We start from the raw sequence: 22,510 nt of genomic DNA on the forward strand, positions 1-22,510 counted from the left end.
ATCCCAGCTACTCAGGAGGCTGAGGCAGGAGAATCGCTTGAACCCAGGAGGCGGAGGCTGCAGTGAGCTGAGATCATACCACTGCACTCTAGCCTGGGCAAAGAGCGAAACTCTGTCTCAAAAAAAAAAAAAAAAAAAAAACACATGTACCCCAAAATATGTATAACCGTCATCTACCAATAAACAAACAAAAACAAAACAAACATTACATACTGCTGGCCAGGCATGGTGGTTCATGTCTGTAATCCCAGCATTTTGGGAGGCTGAGGCAGGCAGATTGCTTGAGTCCAGGGGTTTGAGACCAGCCCAGGCAACATAGTGAAACTCCGTCTCCAGAAAAAATACGAAAATGAGCTGGGCATGCTGGTGCACGCCTGTAGTCCCTACTCGGGAGGCTGAGGTGGGAGGATCCCTTGAACCAGGGAGGCAGAGGTTGCAGTGAGCTGAGATCACACCACTGCACTCCAGCCTGGGTGACAGAACGAGACTCTGTCTCAAAAACACAAAGAACAAAATAAAAGACAAAACAAAACTGAGTCCAATGAGACCTCTATACATAAAAAGACTAAAAGTCTTGAAAATAATTTAAGCTTAAACAATATTTAAAGAAAAATTAATGATCACATTAACAAATTTTTCAATTCTCACTACAAAGTAAACTTTCTTACTTGAGTGCTGAAAGCTTTTCTTTTAATTCTTCTGAGGTAATTTCTTCCAGTAGAAAAAGCTTTGAAGTAAATGCATCGATATGCCCTAAAATAAAATATCAAACTTAGAAAGAACAAGCAATTGCAGTATTTAGAAAAAAAAAAAAAAAAAAGTTATCCTGTCTCCTTAAAGATTACAAATTTTAATAACTGTGAAGAAATTTTACATTTTAAAAGGAGAAATACACATTTTATTAAGTCTTAAGTAAAGCTATATTTTAAAATGACATAATTCAGATTATAAAACATTTATATTCATTCTAAAATATTTGCTGAATATATGTTTACACATGTCCACACACATGAAATCATTTCAAAGCCTACAATTTATGAACAACAACTATTAAAATACTGGTGTTTCTAATTCCTATTAAAGTTACATTTAATTAGCCGGGCGTAGTGGCGGGCGCCTGTAGTCCCAGCTACTCGGAAGGCTGAGGCAGAAGAATGGCGTGAACCCGGGAGGCGGTGCTTGCAGCAGTGAGCTAAGACTGCACCACTGTACTCCAGCCTGGGTGACAGAGCCAGACTCCGTCTCAAAAAAAAAAAAAAAAAAAAAAAAAAAGAAAGTTACATTTGTATGGCATTTATGAGGGGAATTATGTATGTATTATCAAAATAAGCAGATAAAATCAAATGTACAGGGGCTTTCTAAGACACACTTGGTTCTTAAGGTAAAAATAAGATTATGAAAATCTGGCTTAATATTTTTTAATTAGACTGGGTGCAGTGGCTCACGCCTGAAATCCCAGCACTTTGGGAGGCCGAGGCGGGCAGATCACCTGAGCTCAGGAGTTCAAGACCAGCCTGGCCAACATGGTGAAACCTCGTCTCTATTAAAAACATAAAAAAATTAGCCAGGCATGGTGGTGGGCACCTATAATCCCAGCTACTTGGGAGGCTGAGGCAGGACAATTGTTTGAACCCGGGAGATGGAGGTGGCAGTGAGCCGATACGGTGCTACAGCACTCCAGCCTGGGTGACAGAGTAAGACTCCGTCTCAAAAAGAAAAAAATTTATTAAAGCACACCATAAGATTTCCCACAGTTTTAAAAAAAAAAAAATCAAAGCAGTCAGTTCCAAGTTTTACTTTTTTTTTGAGACAAAGTTTCGCTCTTGTTGCCCAGGCTGGAGTGCAGTGGCATGATCTTGGCTCACTGCAACTTCTGCCTCCTCAGTTCAAGCGATTCTCCTGCCTCAGCCTGCCGAGTAGATGGGATTACAGGTGCCCACCACCAGGCCTGGCTAATTTTTTGTATTTTTAGTAGAGACTGGGTTTCATCATGTTGGCGAGGCTGGTCTCGAACTCCTGACGTCAGGTGATCCACCTGCCTCAGCCTCCCAAAGTGGTGAGATTACAGGCGTGAGCCACTGAGCCCAGCTGAAGTCTTATTTTTTATTTTTTTATTTTTTTTAAGACAGAGTCTTGCTCTGTCTCCTGGGCTGGAGTGCAGCAGCGAGATCCTGGCTCACTGTAACCTCCACCTCCGCGGTTTAAGCTATTCTTGTGCCTTAGCCTCCTGAGTAGCTAGGACTACAGTTGTGCGCCACCACTCCCAGCTATCTTTTTTTTTTTTGGTATTTTTGGTAGAGATGGAGTTTCATCATGTTGGCCAGGCTGGACTCGAACTACTGGCCTCAAGCAATCCACCTGCCTTGGACTCCCAAAGTGCTAAGATTACAGGTGTGAGGAACGGCGCCCAGCTCCGACTCTTACTTTTTTTACAAACACAATATGAATCTAGAATTCCAAAAAACAAAACAGTAAATTCTCAATATGATGCTTTTGTTTTAAAAAGTAATGCGTATGTTCTAAAACAAAACAGGTTGAGAGCTAACACCAAGGTCCTGAAATACACCAAGGAAGAGTGACATAAAAGAGTCCTGGGTTAAATGTTATATAAGCAAGTCAACACAAAAATCGTATGTATTGTACCATAGTTAAAAACATCAACTAGCATGATGAGAATATAACACGTATCAATGTTGAAGACAAACTGTTTTTATTTTTTTAACTCCTAATATTTAGGTATCAAAACAAATTACCTGGAAAGCTGATGTCAATCACTGGGACAATTAAAAATGCACATAATTTAATGTTTCATTTTCTTACCAAGCCCCCTTTCATTTCTTTTGCTTTATGCTCATACAAATAATTAGAAACATTTTTACCAGATGGCTTCCTTGTAAGACACCAAATTCATTTGTTCCCATACCTACTTATTATATGTAACACTCATTACACAGTGGCATTTCTAATAACAAAGACACATTGTAATGATTTAAAAACCATAGAAAGGAAATACTAAGCATAATAACTTTTAGATGTTTACTAATTACATCTTTGAGAAGACGAATAGTTCTTACCTTTTGAAAGAAATTCATTTAAAAAAGTATTATAGTATATGTCAAATATGGTCTGTCAAAAATGACTATACAGAGAATACCACACTAAGTGCTCTGAGGATCTAACTCCTCAAGGAGTTCACAACTCTCTCAACATTGGAGCTTTCTAACCTGTGGGCCTCAAATAAGATATATATGTGCTTAAGATACTCATCACCTCAGCCCTTCAGGCAGCTAAGCAATGCTTGGGATGGCAAAAGCTTCCTGGCTATTGCCCTTCAACCACAAGCAATCTCTCTTATATATCACAGTGTGCTGTACAAATATTTATGTGCATCAAGGTTGGAAAGCACAGATTTATAGAGGACAAATAAAATCTATACATGATAAAAATAAAGCTTTTATATACAAGCATTCATTCATATATATATGCACATAAACATATACATGCATACATGCATTCATATGTGTATAGGTACTCCTTGCTTTGCATGCAGTGTGAGGACCATAAAAATGCCCATACAGGCTGAAACCCTACAATTGTAACAATCAATAGGGAAAATTACAACTGTTTGGTTACCTTTAAAATTTTTATCAAAACACTATAAATTCTCTATCAATCATAAATGTATAGGAAAATGAACAGTAAAATATTTTAGTACACTATAATTCAAAAAATTAAAGTGTTTTCTTTATGAAACGTTAATGAAGAGCAGTTTGAATAGTGCTTGTTACCTTCTTGCACAACTTGTGATAGGAAGGATGCATCTTTTTTCTTTTCTTTTTTTTTTTTTGAGACAGGGTCTCACTCTGTCGGCCAGGTTGGAGTGCAGTGGTATGATCTTGGCTCACTGCAACCTCTGCCTCCCAGGCTCATGCGATTCTCCTGCCTCAGTCTCCTGAGTACCTGGGACTACAGGCGCATGCGACTACTGTCCAGCTAAGTTTTTACATTTTAAGTAGAGACAGGGTTTCACCATGTTGGCCAGGCTGGTCTTCAACTCCTGACCTCAAACGATCCACCCGCCTCGGCCTCCCAAAGTGTTGGGATTACAAGCTTGAGGCACCGCACCTGGCCGGATGCATCTTTTCTATGCCATGGTGAACCGTTATATTCCTAAGGATCAGCTTCCGACACTGTATCCTTGGTGCCTTCAATGTCATGAAATTATCTTCAGGATTTGTTTAGTGTAAAATCTTATGCCAGTGTCACTTGTTCATTCTTTATGTCACAACGCTTTCACTAAGTTTGTCTGGCAGCAAATCTAGAGTCACTGGAACAAAAGCAGTGCCAACATTCCCACTCTCTGCTATTTCCTCTGTAATTCCATTTATGTTCCATTCAAATTTCACTTCTGGCAGTATCACCTTTTGTTTATTTGCTTTGCTTTAATATTTGTTGGCCAATTCTTTTGATTATCTACTTTGGTAAAATATCACATGGGTTTATCACTGGGAGACAAAGAGTCAACACAACTGCACACTCTGCTTTCTGTGCATGAACTCAATGGGTACACAATAACCAATTACAAACAGACTTTGAAAGAAGTGACATGACTGGTCACTGATCATGATTTGCCTGTTACTTATGTAGTGATCTGTGGACTGAAGAGACAGCAGTGAAGCTTATACTTTATACAATTACTCACTGTTAATACACGGTCATAACTGAAACTTGTGCCTATTGAAACTGTGTGCTAAGTGAGGACTGCCTATATATCAACTATATAGAATTGATAAATATTATAGAGTTGGAGGGTGAATACAGAAGTTGTGATGAGACTATGTGGGAAACTGTCTTAAAGGAGTAAATCTTGAAGTTTTTATGGGGAAAAGATAAAAAGAGTACTGCAACTAGGGAAAGTGGGGAACATGTTTATAGCAAAGCAGAGCAAACAAACAAATCACAAGTGTGTTGATCCTACTGGAAAAAGAGACTATAAGCTATAGAATTGATTCTCAAAGTGTAGTCCCTAAACTAGCAGCATCAGTACCACCTGAGAAAGTCTTAGGTCCCAATACAGACCTAGTCAATCAGACACTCCAGGGTGGGGCCAGCAATCTCCACTTTTAAAAGCACTTCAAGTGATTTTCTTGAACATCTTCCTTAAATTAAAAGAGTATTATAACATTTTTAAAAACTCAAAAACTCAGATGTTATCCCCCCATACCTACAGGCCACCAAAAAACCCCAAACAAACCAAAATCCCACAACCATACAATTAATATATGCTTTTCACCGAACACTTGTCACAGAAGCCAAAAATACTATCCCAGTACATTGAAATGAAAGGCTCACAAGAGGATAGGATTCACAGAGAATAATCAGCAGTTAGGATTACTTAGGATTTTACAAAATAATTAAAATGAAGTAATCCATACAGCTGATGTTAAACTGTACATTTAAAAACTGAAACTTTAATTTTTTTTTTGTCATGAATCTCCATTCTCTGTCAGTACTTTAAACAAAATTTCACTCATAAGTTTTTAACTGTGCCTTTTCTAAAATGGATGTGGCTGGCAAATTGCATTCAAGTAGCTAATGTTGAGATTGTTGGTGTGAGGTCTTTGGAGGAACATTGAAATTTTGGTTACAGAATGAAAATTACTATAAAAACTTCGAGTATGTGTATGAAGGAGGAGGAGGGAGGCAGTACATCACCAGTTAGTGCATTTAGCTACTTCCTTTTTTGAGTTAAGCAGAAAGAATCAATTATCTACTTAATACTCTCATAAAACATGAAAACAAAATACTGATTAACCAAAACAGGAAAAAACATTTTAAGTGAATAACCTTTCTTTGATTAAGAAACACACCCTCATAGGATTTATTACATACAAGCAATCAAGCTATGCACTATAACACAAAATTTTATTAGACTCAACACAGAATTTTATCAGACTCGACCTTAAGCTGCTTATTGTCTAACAGGAAGAAGGGATAGGTGTTAAGAGAGAATAATAAAGTGCAAAGTAACAAGTCACAGAGAAGTAAAAGACTGCACTGAGAGATCAAAGAAAGCAAAAGACTACACAGAGGAGCAGTCTGAGATGATTAGGAGGGATTGAGATTTATGAGATGCATTGAGATGTTCGATATTGGACATTCCAGCGGGAGGTAATACTACCAATAATGACTAGCAAGTAATCTATTATGTGAGGATGTTAACTGTACATGAACTGAGCCAATGCAAATTGAACTTCAGCCTAATCCCCATACCCCAGCAAAACAAAACAAAACAAAAACAAAGGAAAAAGTCATTTCATCAAAATATTTGAGGTTTTAAAAGTAGTGTCATTTTAAGAAAATTTCAAAATAAATGTATAGATCGATAAATAGTTAACCAATTAAACAGTACTCTTATAAGAAGCTAGAAAACAAATGTGTATTTTTGATTATACTATTAAATAAGTGTTTCTGAAATAGGTCAGCATGGTAGTTCATCCCTGTAATACCAGAACTTTTGGAGGCTAAGGTATGAGGATTGCTTGAGGCCAGAAGTTCCAGACCAGTCTGGGCAATATAATGAGACCCCATCTGAAGAAAAAACAAAAAAATTAGCTGGGCATGGTAGCACTTGCCTGCAGCCCCAGCTACTTGGAAGGCTGCAGTGGGAGGATCACTTGAGGCCAGGAGTTTGAGGTTACAGTGAGCTATGATCACATGACTATACTCCAGCCTGGGCAACAGAATGAGATCCAAAAACTAATAAATATATAAATAAAAACTAAAGTAAAAAAGGGCAGAATAGAAGTATTCACAATTGAATTTACAAGTATGTAATTACAAGGCAATTAAAAAGGAGAATAAAGACTTTTGTATAACTTACCAACATAAAATGAGCTGTTAGAATGCAATAAACTTTCAGTCCATAAGCGACAAAGTTCACTTTCAGTCAGAGCTTCAACTCCATAACAAGCTTGATATTCTACTTTTGGTAGTACATAAACTGGAAATTGCTGCAATGCAAGATTATACTTTTTCAAAGCTCTATTAATTTACTATTAATAGTAAATACATTTGCCTATACAGCTTTACCACTTTCAAAATGCTTTCAGGTAATCTTATTTCATCCTTTCAATTACAGCAGGATTCACACTGTAAGATGGATACATTCAGGCCTGATGAATAGAGGAATGTTTGGTGCCAAAAGGCGGATAGATAAAAGAGATCTCTCCTCACCATTCCCATTTGTGACCAAAATCAACATTACCTCCCCACAGAGGCAAGGTTTGATTTCGGTTAGGGAATGTGACTGACAGCAGAATCCTTGCAACAAAGCCTATCATACATAGTTGCCCAAAGGCTCAAAGCCAGATGCTGGGAAGCACTGACATTTTTATGTACTAGTCATTCTCAAGAGGATAAAAAAGGTAGAAAATTTTGCTCCTTTAAAGCATGAGTCACACTGTCTTAGGATCAAATACTCTGAGCAGCTTGTTTCAATCTACAAATGAAAGAGCACTAATGCCTACATTAACACCTGTTTGTCATTATCTTCAATTTAACAGCTTTATTTCAGACATGAAGTATCTGACAAACTATCCATCCAAATTCACTGATCAGGACACTACATAAGTAAAATGACTGTACCTATTACTGGCCTAAGGGAGCATAAGCAAAGAAATACATGTTGTTCACTGTGCTTATGCTATCTCATTATCTTCAAAGAAAACTCTACTCTTAATAGGAGTCTATTTCCAGTTGCAGAAAGAGAAACACATGATTTAAGGTACTTAACTTGCACTAAGGCTAATTAGTACTTCTGAAATTATACTAATGTGTCACCATTTATAGATTTGAAAAGATTTCATCAGTATTTCTTAATTCTTGATATTTACAAAGTGGCAAAGAGTGGGCTTGGTACAATGGTGGTGGTAAGAACAATTCAAATCCACTAATATTTTTGTTATCAACAGTAAGTGCTGTTTCATGTGATTTGCCTTGAACTACGTGCATGTGAGAAATCTGGTGATCTTGTTAAAATGTAGAATCTGGGGTGGAGCCCAAGGTTTTGCATTAATAACAAGCTATTGTTCCAGGGACCATACTTTCAGTAGGTAAGGCCTCCAGTGTGTCTTCTCAATTAAAAAGAAAATTAAATGTGATCAGGATAATTTTACCATTAAAAGCATTTTACTATACAATTTTGCAAATGTTTATCTGCATATGATTTAGTCTCTCATAACTTTAGAGCAAATAGGAGGTCGAGATAAAGAAATTTGCTCAGGCTGGGTGCAGTGGCTCATTCCTATAATCCCAGCATTTTGGGAGGCTGAGGTGGGAAGCTTACTTAAGGCCAGGAGTTCAGGATTAGCCTGGAGAAAATAGCAACACCCTGCCTCTACAAAAAATTTTAAAAAAAAAATTAGCTGGGCATGTGGCACATGCTTACAGTTCTAGTTACTCAGGAGGCTGAGGTGGGAGGATCATTTGAGCCCAGAAGTTCAAGGAAGCAGTAAGCTCTGATAGTGCTACTGCACTCCTGCCTGGACAACACAGCAAGACTCTTGTCTCTTTAAAAAAAAGAATGAATGAAATTTGCTCAAGGACACATAGCTAGTTTACAGCAGAACTGAAAAAAGTTGACTGAGAAAAAGGATCACATTTCTGGATTAGAAATGGGTAAGAGTTAATTCCATATATTTAAAAAAAATTTTAAATATATATTATTTCTAAAAAGCAAATACTTTGGGAGATTTTCTTTGATAAAACTACTCTATCTATAAAACCAAGTCCTAAAACCAGTTTAATTTCTGTATGTATTCTACTGCCATCTCCAGGAAGCCAGGGGAAAAAAAGGCCTGAACATTTCATCTTTCCTCAGTATCCCAAAATTGAAGTAAAAATTTCAGGATAATCAAAATTTTCATACTATAAAGTTTATTATTTTTTTCCTTTGATAAATGGCTCCCTAAGTAAAAGCTTTTCTTGGTTCTGTTCCAATTTTTCACATAAAGCACTTAGGATACTTACTTGGTTCACTGAGACAGATAGTAATAGATATTATGAAATCATCCAAAGTTCCTGGGTATGGATTTCATAATCATGTATTAAACTCAGTAAATTCTGTTTTATATCGTGTGGTCCAAATTAGCCTCTTTATTATTATTGTTTTTTTGAGATGGAGTTTCACTCTTGTTGTCTAGGCTGGAGTGCAATGACGCAATCTCAGCTCACCGCAACTTCCGTCTCCTGGGTTCAAGCGATTCTCCTGCCTCAGCCTCCCAAGCAGCCGGTTTTATAGGTGCACCACCAGGCCTAGCTAAGTTTTGTATTTTTTTAGTAGAGATGGGGTTTCGCCACGTGGGCCAGGCTGGTCTCGAACTCCTGAGCTCAGGTGATCTACCTGCCTCGGCCTCCAAAAGAGTTGGGCCACCGTCTCTGGCCTAGCCTCTTTATATTATCCCATCACTTGAGACTGGCTGATGTTTTAGGTTCTCCTTTAAAGTGCAACTCTTATTAAGCAGAGTTTTGGTAAGGAAACATAAATGATACTGGAAACTAAAATGACAACTAAAATAATTGAAGAACTGAGGAAAAATAAAGAAGAGATGAGGTTCTTGGACAGCAGAGGTTGAAGGCACTACTAAGTATTTCAAAGCTCTATCTAAGCAAGTTGGTTTTTAGGTAGGAAATACTAATGGGGGATGTACTTTTACTGAATTAGTTTAAATAGTACCACTTACCACATTTTCAAACTGTTGCCTCAACCTTCCTAAAGTTCCCTTACTCAACAATACCACCCCCTCGCCATTTTCCTCATTTACTCGGTGCCTATTTACTGAATTTCCATAGGATAAAATATTTTGGAGAAACAGAGATGAATAGGACATAATTCCAAGGGGCATACATTTTGCTAAGAGATTTAAACCATAAACTACTACATATAATAACGGGGACAATGTAAGCATTCACTGAAAATTTTAAAATTTTATTCTGAGTTTGACACAATCAGAAATATAAGGCTTCTATTTAGACAGTCTTTAGGGTGTGACTATTTTGACATATTTTGACGAAGAATTAATTTTCTCCTATAAGGTTATGTCTTGAAATTCACAAATTTCACCTTAGTCAAGTGAATTACAATGTCCTTACCAAGCTGTCTTGTTCAAGAATTAAACTGGTATCCAAAATTTCCCTAGGCTATTCTTACTTAAGAGATACCGGCCATCAACAATTTCTAAGTGCTGTAAGCTGAAAAAGAAATACAAAGTGGTATGGGTTCACAGAGTAGGAAGTTAAAGAAATGAGGTTAGCCTCAAAATAAATCAGAGAGATAGCAAGAATTAAAGAAATAAAACCTTGAAAATACAATCTATAGGACTGATACTATATGTATTCAAGATGTTCAAGCTTATGGTTATTAAGTTTATCAGTTAACACAGATGAGGCAGGAAAAATTAGCAAATAAAGTCAAATCTTTTAATTCACAGGATGTTATAGCATTTATCTAGGAGACTATCAAACCTATAGAATTTTGTCATTCCTTGAGTTTCTCTTGTAAAGAGCACTAAAACCAAACAGTTTTCAATTAAAACCATTTGGTTTCTAAAATTTCAAGTTTGAATCAATGATAAAAACTAAATTATGTGAATTAGAAGTTTAATAATTTATGAATTTATAATCTTCCTTCTATTTAAAAAAAGATAAAAACATTATCAAGCACAAGTTCCACCAAGTCCACTGGATTTGGGTGGACAAAGCGTACATCCTGGATCTGGATGGGTTGGCCTTAGAGTTTATCATAGTAGTCAAACCCTCATGCTGCTGTTATTAGCAGTGTGGAAAAGTTGGCACTTTTTAAATTTTTTTTGAGATAGAGTCTCACTCTGTTGCCCAGGCTGGAGTGAGTGCAGTGGTGCAATCTCGGCTCACTGCAAGCTCCGCCTCCCAGGTTCACGCCATTCTCCAGCCTCAGCCTCCCGAGTAGCTGGGACTACAGGCGCCTGCCACCACGCCCGGCTAATTTTTTGTATTCTTAGTAGAGAGGGGGTTTCACTATGTTAGCCAGGATTCTCTCGATCTCCCAACCTCGTGATCTGCCCACCTCGGCCTTCCAAAGTGCTGGGATTACAGGCGTGAGGCATCACACCCGGCCCAGTTATTCTCTAATATGATACAGTAGTCAGGAAGTACTCCACAAGGATCAATAGTAGAACATCACTAGTCTGGATTCACCTGATCCCTACCTCAAAACACACTGACATTCAAAGTGGTCAGTGATGATTCCTATTGGGCAGTGGGTAAGATAACAAGAGACAGAGACACCAAAACTTGTTTTTTTTAAATGTGTACTGTGACAAATACACACAACAGAAAAAGTCCTCAAGAAAAATGAAAGGAAACACACTTTAATATTACATACTCAATTATAATATAGAAGATTCCCTTTATTCACCAGAATTCAGTAGTCATACACACAAAAAAATGCAAACTAATCTGAAAGAGAATTTCAAATTATTAAAAGAATTACTCAAATTGCAGCAATACATTTTTTTTCCTGAGGAAAATATTTATATCAAACCCAAAAGAAACAACAGGGGGAAAAAGAAAGGAAGAGATTTGGTCTTCTAACAATCCTGAAAAGACCTTACATATGTGTGAAAGGCCATCTTTCAAAAGTTCTACTTGGACTTCTAAAGTAAGTCAACAAGAGTCCCAAAGTGAAAAGAACTCGAGTTCACACGTAATAATGGAAATCCAAATTCCCAGAGAAAACAGGTATATATGTGCCAATCTAGATGTAATCTATGATGATGCAGTTTTTTATAAAGTTTATACATGTGGAGTATCCCTTATCTGAAATGCTTGGGACCAGAAGTGTTTCAGATTTTGGATTTTTTTCTAGATTTTTGAATATTTACATATATATAATGAGATATCTTGGGGACAGGACTCAAGTCTAAACACAAAACCCTTTTATGTTTCATATCCACCATATACATAGAGCCTGAGGGTAATTTTATACAATATTTTATATACTTTTACACATGAAACAAAGTTTTGACTGGAGTTTGGACTGTGACCCATCATACGAGGTCATGTGTGGAATTTTCCACTTGTGATACCATGCCGGAGCTCAAAAGCTTTCAAACTTTAGAGCATTTTGAATTTTGGATTAGGGCTGCTCAATCTGTATATTCCAAGCATGAATGTTACTGGCATTTATGGCTACTATATACAAACACTTTCCCTTATTAAAATCGATCTCAGCATTTTAGTAAAAAACAAAACAAAACAAAACAAAACTCAACCTGAAGATACTACTATGAGGGCTCAACAATTTAAACTTCATAATAATGGCATGTTAAGTATCTGGTGATTATTTATGTCATCATATTCTAACTCCGCAAATAACAACTTACTCTTCTGATTTTCTTCCGTTTTTTAGAACGTGGTCTTGTCTCTATCCTCTGGACACTGCAGCGTACGAGTAACAACAGGTCTTGCAGGCTAAATAACTTATAAACAAAATTTCCTTCCTGAGGAGCTAGGTATTCCGATGTATCTTCAACATAGTCCTGAAGTTCATACGGCAATCCTTTAAAAATAGTATTTCTCATTTTTAAAATACATTAGCTCTTTACCCATCATAAGCAAGGATACAACAATTCAATGAACTATTTTTAAACTTCTATCATCTTTAATTTTCTACTTCTCTGCCTAATGGACCCTCACACTATTACCATTTCTGTTTACTTTTACTGGAACTGCAGTAAGAGCTGAAATCCTAGCTTTAAGGTTCTTCTCCTTTTAACCTTCACTAACTCTAGGCAAAGTATAAATTCGTGAGACAGCATACCATGTGAGAAAAATAAAAAGTTTAAAAAGTAATGTTATTCCTAATCTAGGCAGAGCTGAGGAGCAGATTTATTTCACAAAACCAAAAAGTATAAAACTGCAGTCCAACACCAAGTATAAATAAATTTTAAATCAATGTTTATGATTATTCTGGATGCACTTACCCTTCATCAATCTGACAAATCACATTACCTATAGCTTAGCAGTCACTGTACATGCTAGATAAACACAAGTTGCAAGACCCATACGCCTTTGTATACGTATCTAGAGAGGATTATTTTGGAAGCTGAAATACTGATCAATAGATTGAAAAAATGAAATATCAGTGACTATATGACAATTACAAAACAGGTTATAACAAAATAAAGGAACGAGAGAGAAAAACCTAAGGAAAAAGAACAAGTAAAACACTGTAAGCTCTTTGTAAATATTTACTTACGTCCTTTTGGCTTCTGAAATGCAGAAGGCCATCCAGATTTCGGCCAACTAGAGGAGTCTGAAGGACCAGACAATTGCTCTGAAACAGAAGGCTGTTTAGAATTTTCTAAATTCATTAAGGGCAATTCGGGTACTTTTCTGGAAACTGGCTTTAAGAGCTCATCCTGCATTTTTAAAATCTCTCCAACTGGATCAAATTTTTTATATACTCGTTTGATAGGTTTTTTTAAAACACATGACTCTTCAGGACTACAAGCAGTATTAGTCTGGTTTCCTACAGAAGCCTGTCCTGAGGAAGAATTTGGACTAGCTGGTCTAGAACTTAAGTTAGAACCCACAACAGCTGTCTTTCCATCACAATTATTTTTACACTCTGTATCAATGATTAAACACTCCTCATCTGTATCACTGCTGCAGAGAACTGTATCTTCAGTTTTTGCTGCTTCTGATCCAACAGTCTTTTCCTTTGAGTTGTCTAGGTTTTCCAGAACATTAGGTCTTTCACCATCAGCATGTACCATATCTATAGTCATATCATTTTTATTAGAAGTTTCAATTTCCTGAGAATTTTCTAACTGTAAGGCATCAGATGTTTTCAAGTCACTATGTTGTATCAAAGGCTTCTCAGAATTTGATACCTTTTCACATGATTCAAATCCCTGACCATCTTTATTTTTGCACTCCTCAGGGCCACCATCCATACCAGTGACCAGCTGTTTCTCCTTTTGCAATTGTTCCATCAGAATCTGAGATAAACTTCTAGAATGAGCAGAAATGTCTGGTGCACTTGGTGCCACAGTTGTAGTTCCTGCTTTGGGGGCTGTAGGAGCATCTGTCATGTTAGGTACTGTGGAAGTACTTGCTGGACTTGGTGACTTTGATGCTTTGGTGGTGGTTACTCCAAAAGTTTCAAGTTCTGTGACATCATCATCAAAATCCAGATACAAGTTTTCAAGACTCTCAATTTTTCGGCACTCGTTGACTTCACAGGACATCTTGAGTAAATAAGTTGGTAAAGTATTAGTAAAAATTTCAAGCCACCCTACCTATCTCTTAATGTCCCTATCCCTGTCATACATACTTCCTGCTCTTTTAAAGTAGAAAGAAAAGTCTAATGGTTGTAAAAGGTTCTTGTTTAAGATGACAACAAACTACTACCAGCTATTATTAACCTTATCTTCCCACTGAAATGTTCATGATAACAGGCAAATTTGCCAAGTTATAATAGCACAAGAAATGGAGTATTTACAAACTACCACATCTCAAGAGGAATTTCAACGAATCAAAAAATAGACAAGACCACAAAGAAGAAATGTAGGGCCAAACGGGAGGCAGATTTTCATTTATGTCTACTCTATAGACTCCTGCAGAGACACTTGGTCTTAGCTGACCAGGAGGAAAGTCCCTCTGCCACTGTGAGGACGCTGCTTTCTAATGCGTCCAGAGAAGTGTCACCAGCTTCTGGTACACCCTTAATATCAACCAGCGACTTTCTTTCCACAACTACTCAGGGAAAACAACTCTCAGCAATAAAAGAGGAGGCAGAAATTGACAGAAGGTGGTTTATTGTATTCTGAGACATGAAGTCATAAATGTTGTTTTTCATGTACTGTTTTGGTAATGGAAAAACTACACACAGCTTTAACTTATTCAGGACTACACAGTCCCCTCTACAAGGAGACAAGCACCAGAAGATCTCTCTTCAATCTGACAGAGCACTTTAAATACCATAGAAATTTGGTAACTGGTTATGTACATCCACTAGCCTTACAGTGCAGGATTTAAGAGAAAGGTTCTAACAGTCACCAGTAGTGAGTAAGAAAGATCAACTCATGTAAGTTACTTAACCTCTCTGAACCTCAACGGCCTCATCTCTAAAACAGGTATAGCAGGGGTATCTTCTTGGATTTGTTCTAAAGATTAAGTGAGAAATTATATATAGAAAATCTCTTGGCATAGTGCCTGTCACATAATAAGTAGCCTCTCAGTAAATGGTAGCTAGTGAATGGTAATTCCTACTAAAAGACTACCAAATTTAGTAAAAAAGTAAAATTAAACTATATGCTGCTTACGTGAGGCATTCCTACACAAAAAGGTTAAAAACAAAACAACTACAGATGTCATCAAGAGATAAAAAGAGGAAGAATAGCAATGAAAGTGTTAGACAAAGAAGAATTCAAAGCAAAAAGCGTTATATAGAAAAGGGAGAAATGCTAGTTTGAAAAAAGAGAAAATCCATGATAAACAGATAGCGGTCATAAATTTTTATTCCACAAATTGAAAAATAAAAGAAAAATTTGACAGAAACACAATTATACTAGGTCAATGAGATACTGTCTCTAAGTAAAAAATAAAAAGGAATACAGAAAGTATGAATAATATTAAACGATGAGAATATATACGAAAGATTGAAAATACATATGTAAACAGACTACAAAGATATACTTTTTCCCTTCCCAAGAATCCAAAGGGCATTTCAAAAAATGAACTATAAATTAATATACAAAGAAAATCTCAATATAGACCAAAGCAGAATCTGATAAAGTCTTATTCTATGTTCAGAAGGAAATAAAATTAGGTATCATTAAGAAAAATGTAAACAAACAATAAACTGAAGCGCTTGCAAATTTAAAAACATTCCAAATTGTTGGACTACAGAAATCAAAATAACTCCAGAACACTTAGCAACATAATTTAGACTAATAGACATTAAGAAGTATAATAATTTGAGGCAAAAAAAGCATTATCATCCTCTCATTTTTACTTACTTTTGCTAGGTGTTTGGAGACACCTGCACAATCCAGAAAAAGCATTTTACTCCAAGTTCAGGGCCTGAAAACTCAGGCTGTAATTTCAGAGAAAGCGCATTTACTTCTGGTTCACCCTGACTCCTGAGGTGCGGCCCCTTTGGGGTCCAGGCCCTTGGTGGAAAACTGAAGTTTTCCTTTTATCCCCCCAGTCCTGTGATGCTGCCAAAAGCACAGTTCATTTCCTTAGTTGCCTCTTCAGAACTGGCAAATATAATCCAAGGCAAAAATGACCCTAAGTAACAGGCTTACCTTCTGGGAATCCTGTCTTCTTCAGTATCTCAGCCCTACAATTCCTCACTATCTTGTTAGCTTTTTGATGCTTCTAAGAAAGACATTTTAATATTTGTCCAGCTTTTTTAGATGTCATCAATAAAAGGAGGGTCCAAATTACCTGGTCTACCATTACTGAAAGAAGCCACTGTCAATTTTCACCCCTCTTAACCTACCTCATGTTTCTTCTTGTTACTGCCTGACATTCACCTCAATATTAAGTTTTAGGCAGATTTTTAAAAGTAAAATGTGTAAGAAGAAAACATAAGTTAAAAATGCTTTATGACATGTGTATCACAAAAATATTAAAAGGCAAATGGCAAAGAGACAAACATAAACAAATATAAAAACCAAAAGGCCAATATCCTTAAAATTGTATAAGCTCTTAAGTACAAGAAAAACATTTTTATATTTTATTTTAAAATTTTATTTGCTTCCTCATTTTACTCAAGTCTCTGTTCATATTTCCTATCCTCAGAAAAGACTTCTTAATCGTGAATATAAAATGACCCCTTCCCCACCCATCTCTCTATTTCCCCTTAATGTACTCTATTTTTCTCCATAGCATTTACCACTACCTGCTTTTTTACTGTATCTGGGCCCTCTGCCACTTATTTAAGGTCTGAGGGAAAACAGGTTTTGTTTTTATTCACTGCTGCTTCCTCCCTGCATAGAATAGTATCTGCTCAATAAAAACTTATGGAATGAATGAATCAAGTTCTCTATAAACAATGTATTTAAAAATCATGGAAAAAATGTTTTAAAATACAGAATAATAAAAGCTAATATTTACAGAGTGCCAAGTGTTACTCTAAATGCTTTATATGTACAAATTCATTTAAACCTAACCAATCCTATGAGTTAGGTAATATCATGATGCCCATTTTACAGATAAGCAAACTAGATACACAGATATTACGTAATCTGCCCGACGTCACATAGCTACTAAGTATACTGAAGATTAACAATCTGGCAAAATACTTTCTGTACCAATCAAATTAAGCTCATCTGTTCCTTTTCACACTTAAAAACTCTTAGACATGGGTCAGGTGCAGTGGCTCATGCCTGTAATCCCAGCACTTTGGGTGACTGAGACGGGTGGATCACCTGAAGTCAGGAGTTTGAGACCAGCCAGGCCAACATGGCAAAATCTCATCTCTACTAAAACTACAAAAAATTAGCTGGGTATGGTGGTGCACACCTGTAATCACAGCTACTCGGGAATCTGAGGCAGGAGCATCGCTTGAACCCGGGAGGCGGAGGTTGCAGTGAGCAGAGATCGCACCACTGCACTCCAGCCTGGGTGACAGAGCGAGGTTCCATCTCAAAAAAATAAAACTCTTGAATATGAATGAGACCAATTAAACAAAACCTCATATCAACCACTACCATTCAAGGAGTTTTCACTACATACATGACTAAAAACCGTGCTCAGCCTTTAATATAAAATATCAAACTTAACCTTCATAATAACCTTGTCAAGTAGGTACTACTTCCTTTCATGTATGAAAAGAGAAAACTTAGGCTGAGGGAGGTTAAGTTAGTTGCCTTAAGTCTAGCTAGACTCGAAATTCAATTTAACTTTGAATCTAAAGCCTGTATTTTTAACTACTAGGTTTAGGGATCTGCAATAAAACTTTATGCTTCAAAAGGATAAACAAGTACATTCCCCTTAAGGGAAAAAAAAAGCATTACATACGTCCATTTCAGATATAAACTCTTCAGGTTTGTCCATAAAGACTGCAGAGACTGGAACAGATGTGTTTTTAGACATCATAAATTTTAATGGAACTTCATGAAATATTTGATTTCTCTCTCTCATAGTCATTTTCTTTTGGGGAAGTGGTGAATTAATATATATTACTTTAACCGGTTTTGAACCTTAAAACAGAAACCAAAAAGAGGTGATTAGTATCTAATCGTGATATATTTTTAAAAAACAGGATGCATGACATGAGGATCACCAAACAAAGAGACACAGGAGAATGGCAGCACACGTCCCATATATTTGCTACCCTTAGACTAGCAGATATTAAAGTCCTTTAGAAATCTAAGGGCAAGAAAATCCAACTGGCAGGAGAAAAATGTCTTTCTAGCAATGTTTAAAAAGGATTTTCTGGTTTTTACTATTATATTCTTACTGTCAGTTCAGTTATTACTCAGTTTCTTATAGGAACTTGCAAAAAGTGATGAAATATTTACCACATAGAATATATTACATTTAACTCTAATTTGTAGTTTTGTTTCAACAGACATAGTCTTTCATTTATTGTATTTATGCTGTGACATATATTAATTCTGAAAGAGTTAAAAAATTAAATATCAAAACAGTATGGACATAATTTCTTATATACAGGAATTAATATGCAAATATTAATTTTATTGTCAAAAGACTACCCTGTTGCTTATATGTATAGACTTACTGTTATTCCAAATTCCAGTAACGAACAAGTAAATAAGTCATAAAAACTCACCCATTTGAGGTTGTCTACTAAAAGTACTACGTTCCTTTCATTTCAGTGAAAGACAGAACCTGACTATTTCATGTATTTCTTGGCCACCCTATGCCATCATTTTGTCTCTAACTCTCACCCTTAAACATGACTACGAGTGCTATAGACCTAATTAATTCATTTAGTAGTGTTGAGCCTATACTAGCTTTATACATAAAAAAGTTTTACTGAATGTGTCAAACTTACATTCTCCTTAAATCAGTACTTTGGTATCTGACAACTGACCACCTATATTTAGACAGCTGAAATGAAATGGTTCCAACCTCTTTTTTCTTTTCTCAAAATTTTACTTTAAGTTCGGGGATACATGTAGAGAACGTGCAGGTTTGTTACATAGCTATACATGTGCCATGGTGGTTTGCTGCACCTATCAACCTGTCATCTAGGTTTTAAGCCCTGCACGAGTTAGGTATTTGTCCTAATGCTCTCTCTCGCCTTGCCCCTCACCCCCCGACAGGCCCCGGTGTGTGTTGTTTCACTCTCTGGGTCCATGTGTTCTCATTGTTCAACTCCTATTTATGAGTGAGAACATGCGGTCCAACCTCTCTTTTTTGAGAGCATTATTTGACATAGCAAATCACAAACCTGCAACAGGTATTACTTGAATACACACTGGAATTTCCCACTGTTCCTTGTACGTTGGTCCGTGATTATTTAATAAGGTAAATAATGATTGACTAGTTAGAGCTATCTGAGGGTGATATCTGGAAACAAGCTTCTCTGCATTTGGATCTTTACTAATATCCTGAAAAACAACAAGTAATTTGTTACTTGGTTATACTTATTGAAAATTTCTTCAATAAAGAACAAAAAAAGTCAGAAAGGGGACTTTGGGACAATCGAGTTAGATATATTTTGTGAGATATAAAAGATTATTTAGGAAGATCCAATGTTGCCTTGGTACTTACATAATGCATAGCTTCAGCTGTTTGTTCTGACGTTTCGATGGTAGCTATATCGTCTTTTGAGAGCTGCAACTTTATAGGCATTGAGGGAAATACTGTTTTCACATATTTTACACTGCCCTAAATATGAAAAAAAAAATCATTTTATTGCAAAAATCGCAATGTATTTTTTTCTAAGAAAAGTATCTTTCATCATATGAAACTCTTAACTTGAACTTTATCATTCTACTAAAAGTAAACATCAGATTTAGAAACTTTATGCCAAGATACTCATGTTTTTGCTTAACAATCGCTACCTGTGGTTTTTTTTTTTTTTTTTTTTTGAGACTAAGTCTCACTCTGTTGCCCAGGCTGGAGTGCAGCTGTATGATCTCAGATCACTGTAACCTCTGCCTCCTGGGTTGAAACAATTCTCTCACCTCAGCCTCACGAATAGCTGGGATAACAGGTGTGTGCCAGCACGCCCAGCTAATTTTTGTATTTTTAGTAGAAATGGGGTTTCATCATGTTGGCCAGGCTGGTCTCAAACTCCTGACCTCAAGTGATCCGCCTGCCTTGGCCTCCCAAAGTGCTGGGATTATAGGGGTGAGCCATCATACCAGGCCAGTTTCATAGAATTTTTCCTGCCACTTTAAAGTCTATCCTCTTGTTTTAGGAGATACAAATCATAACAGGGGATGGTAGAAACTCCAAAATATCCTCTCCACACACTTATTTCCAATATGTTTGTGAATAAAATCCCATTAAGAAAAGGGGCTTTCTGCTTGTATTCAGGTGCATTCAGATGGGTGGTAAGAAAAGAAAATCAAGGAACAAAGTAGTGACATTTTTAAAAACATCAAGTATTTGTATCCATAGAATAAAAAGAAAGAGAAACAAATTGCTATTACATATTTTAAAAGTTATCTAATTATTGCTTAAAATTTAAATATAATGTCTATATAAAATATACATGAGCCAGGTGCAGTGGCTCACTCCTGTAATCCCAGCACTTTGGGAGGCTGAGGCAGGTGGATCACCTGAGGTCAGGAGTTCGAGACCAGCCTGGCCAACATGGTGAAATCCCCATTTCTACTAAATATACAAAAATTAGCCAGGCTTGGTAGCAGGCGCCTGTAATTCCAGCTACTTGGGAGGCTAAGGCAGGAGAATCACTTGAACCTGGGAGGTGGAGGGTGCAGTGAGCCGAGATCATGCCATTACACACCAGGCGACGAGAGAGAGACTCTGTCTCCAAACAACAACAACAACAAAAAAACATATATATATATACACACACACACACACACACACAATATTTCAGACAAAAAAAAACTTATATCCTCTGATAATAAGCCTTACCAATGCAAGAAGAGTTTTTTCTAACTTTAATCCCATCTCTACTCTGAATGGGAAGAATCCCATTAAGCTGGTGACCTCGTGGAGAGTATAAAATTCTGAATACTTTTTCACTTGTTCAATGCAAGCTCTTAAAATTCTCTGAGAAATAGAAATTAAGAAAAATTCATTTGTATTGTATTTCTCTAATAATGCAAAAAGAAAATTTTTAGTTACATGTGACTATGTAATTACTCATTGCAAAAATTAGCCCGATTTCATTAATCAAACTACTAATACACACGTTGTATACTCTTTATTTTCATATTTTTAACCCAGTTACTTAAAATATTGATGTTTAATACTAAAATTAGCAGTCTCATTAAAATTTAAAATTAGAGAAGACACATATTTTCCATGTTATTTAAGAAACTGTTAAAGGCACATGAAAATTTCAACACACTTTTCTGCAATAAAAGCAGTTATATGAATAATTAGAAATTAAGTAGTATACTCTAAAAACACTCCCAAGCACAATGAATTAATGAAGTAGTTATCTTACAGGTCATTCTAATCTATAATCTAAAAAAATCAATGAGAAATGTTATAACTAATCCAAATGATGGAGTACTTAGTATTTTCTTTCCTCCAAACTGTTTTCAAAATATTAATGACTTATCAGGAAATGTAATCACTAAGTAAATAAAATTCACAGCTTTTTGTGAGAATAATATGTGCCACTTCTGATAATATAGAAACAATTCAGAGATGCACAGCTGTTGGGGGGCGGGGAGAGTTGTTTGATTAAAACACACACATACATTATCTTCTAAGATACTTATTTTTTCTTCTTCTGTCAACGAACCTTATCTGAAATGTCTTAGAAAATATTTTAGGTCACAAAAGCTCTTGACATCTTTATATATTATCTTTATCATATATATCTAAATCCCCTCTCCCTTCACATATTTGTAAAATGTGTCACGTTACAAATCAGTAACTTTACTCCAGTATATCTTTTCATCTATAGTTTCAGAACCCCTTCTCCCCTTTTCTAATCCCTACTGCCTGCTATCTTTCACATTTTCTCTCTTCATCTATGCTTTTCATGGAAGATCTTTATATTTAATTCATAGTATCATTTGTAACTAACACAGATGTGGACTAATATGGAAAAGTTTTAAAAAATCTGAGTCAACTGCAAACTCATATCTGCAAAATATCTTTGCTCCTTATTTGTACTATTAGTTAACTTTCACTTGTAACATTCCCTTCCTATGGTAGTTATTACAAGAATTTGAATATGCAAAGGAAGGCGATAAATAAGAACTATGTGAAATAGAGACTATTCTTGTTAGATATTCATTGGCACATCATTCCTGGTAAAACTGTGGTCGAT

The 22,510-nt window shown here is 36.2% G+C and overlaps 1 protein-coding gene across 8 annotated transcripts in view; it reads right to left on the bottom strand.

The window, feature by feature from the left end:
* Positions 1 to 22,510, bottom strand: part of ICE2 (interactor of little elongation complex ELL subunit 2) — a 56,091-nt gene that overhangs the window by 12,415 nt on the left and 21,166 nt on the right. For all 8 annotated transcript variants that reach the window (XR_008494123.2, XM_054451113.2, XM_054451111.2 and 5 more), the window contains 8 exons: positions 21,136 to 21,273; positions 19,798 to 19,914; positions 19,475 to 19,634; positions 18,076 to 18,257; positions 13,298 to 14,291; positions 12,423 to 12,598; positions 6,884 to 7,013; positions 669 to 753 (listed from right to left, as the gene is read on the bottom strand). Coding sequence is in view for 7 of the 8 variants with exons in the window: in XM_054451113.2 (XP_054307088.1) it covers positions 669 to 753; positions 6,884 to 7,013; positions 12,423 to 12,598; positions 13,298 to 14,291; positions 18,076 to 18,257; positions 19,475 to 19,634; positions 19,798 to 19,914; positions 21,136 to 21,273 (1,982 nt within the window). In the remaining variant the exon portion in view is untranslated. The remainder of the gene's footprint in view (positions 1 to 668; positions 754 to 6,883; positions 7,014 to 12,422; positions 12,599 to 13,297; positions 14,292 to 18,075; positions 18,258 to 19,474; positions 19,635 to 19,797; positions 19,915 to 21,135; positions 21,274 to 22,510) is intronic.

This window comes from Pongo pygmaeus, chromosome 16 (assembly GCF_028885625.2).
Source record: "Pongo pygmaeus isolate AG05252 chromosome 16, NHGRI_mPonPyg2-v2.0_pri, whole genome shotgun sequence".
NCBI classification, from domain to species: domain Eukaryota; kingdom Metazoa; phylum Chordata; class Mammalia; order Primates; family Hominidae; genus Pongo; species Pongo pygmaeus.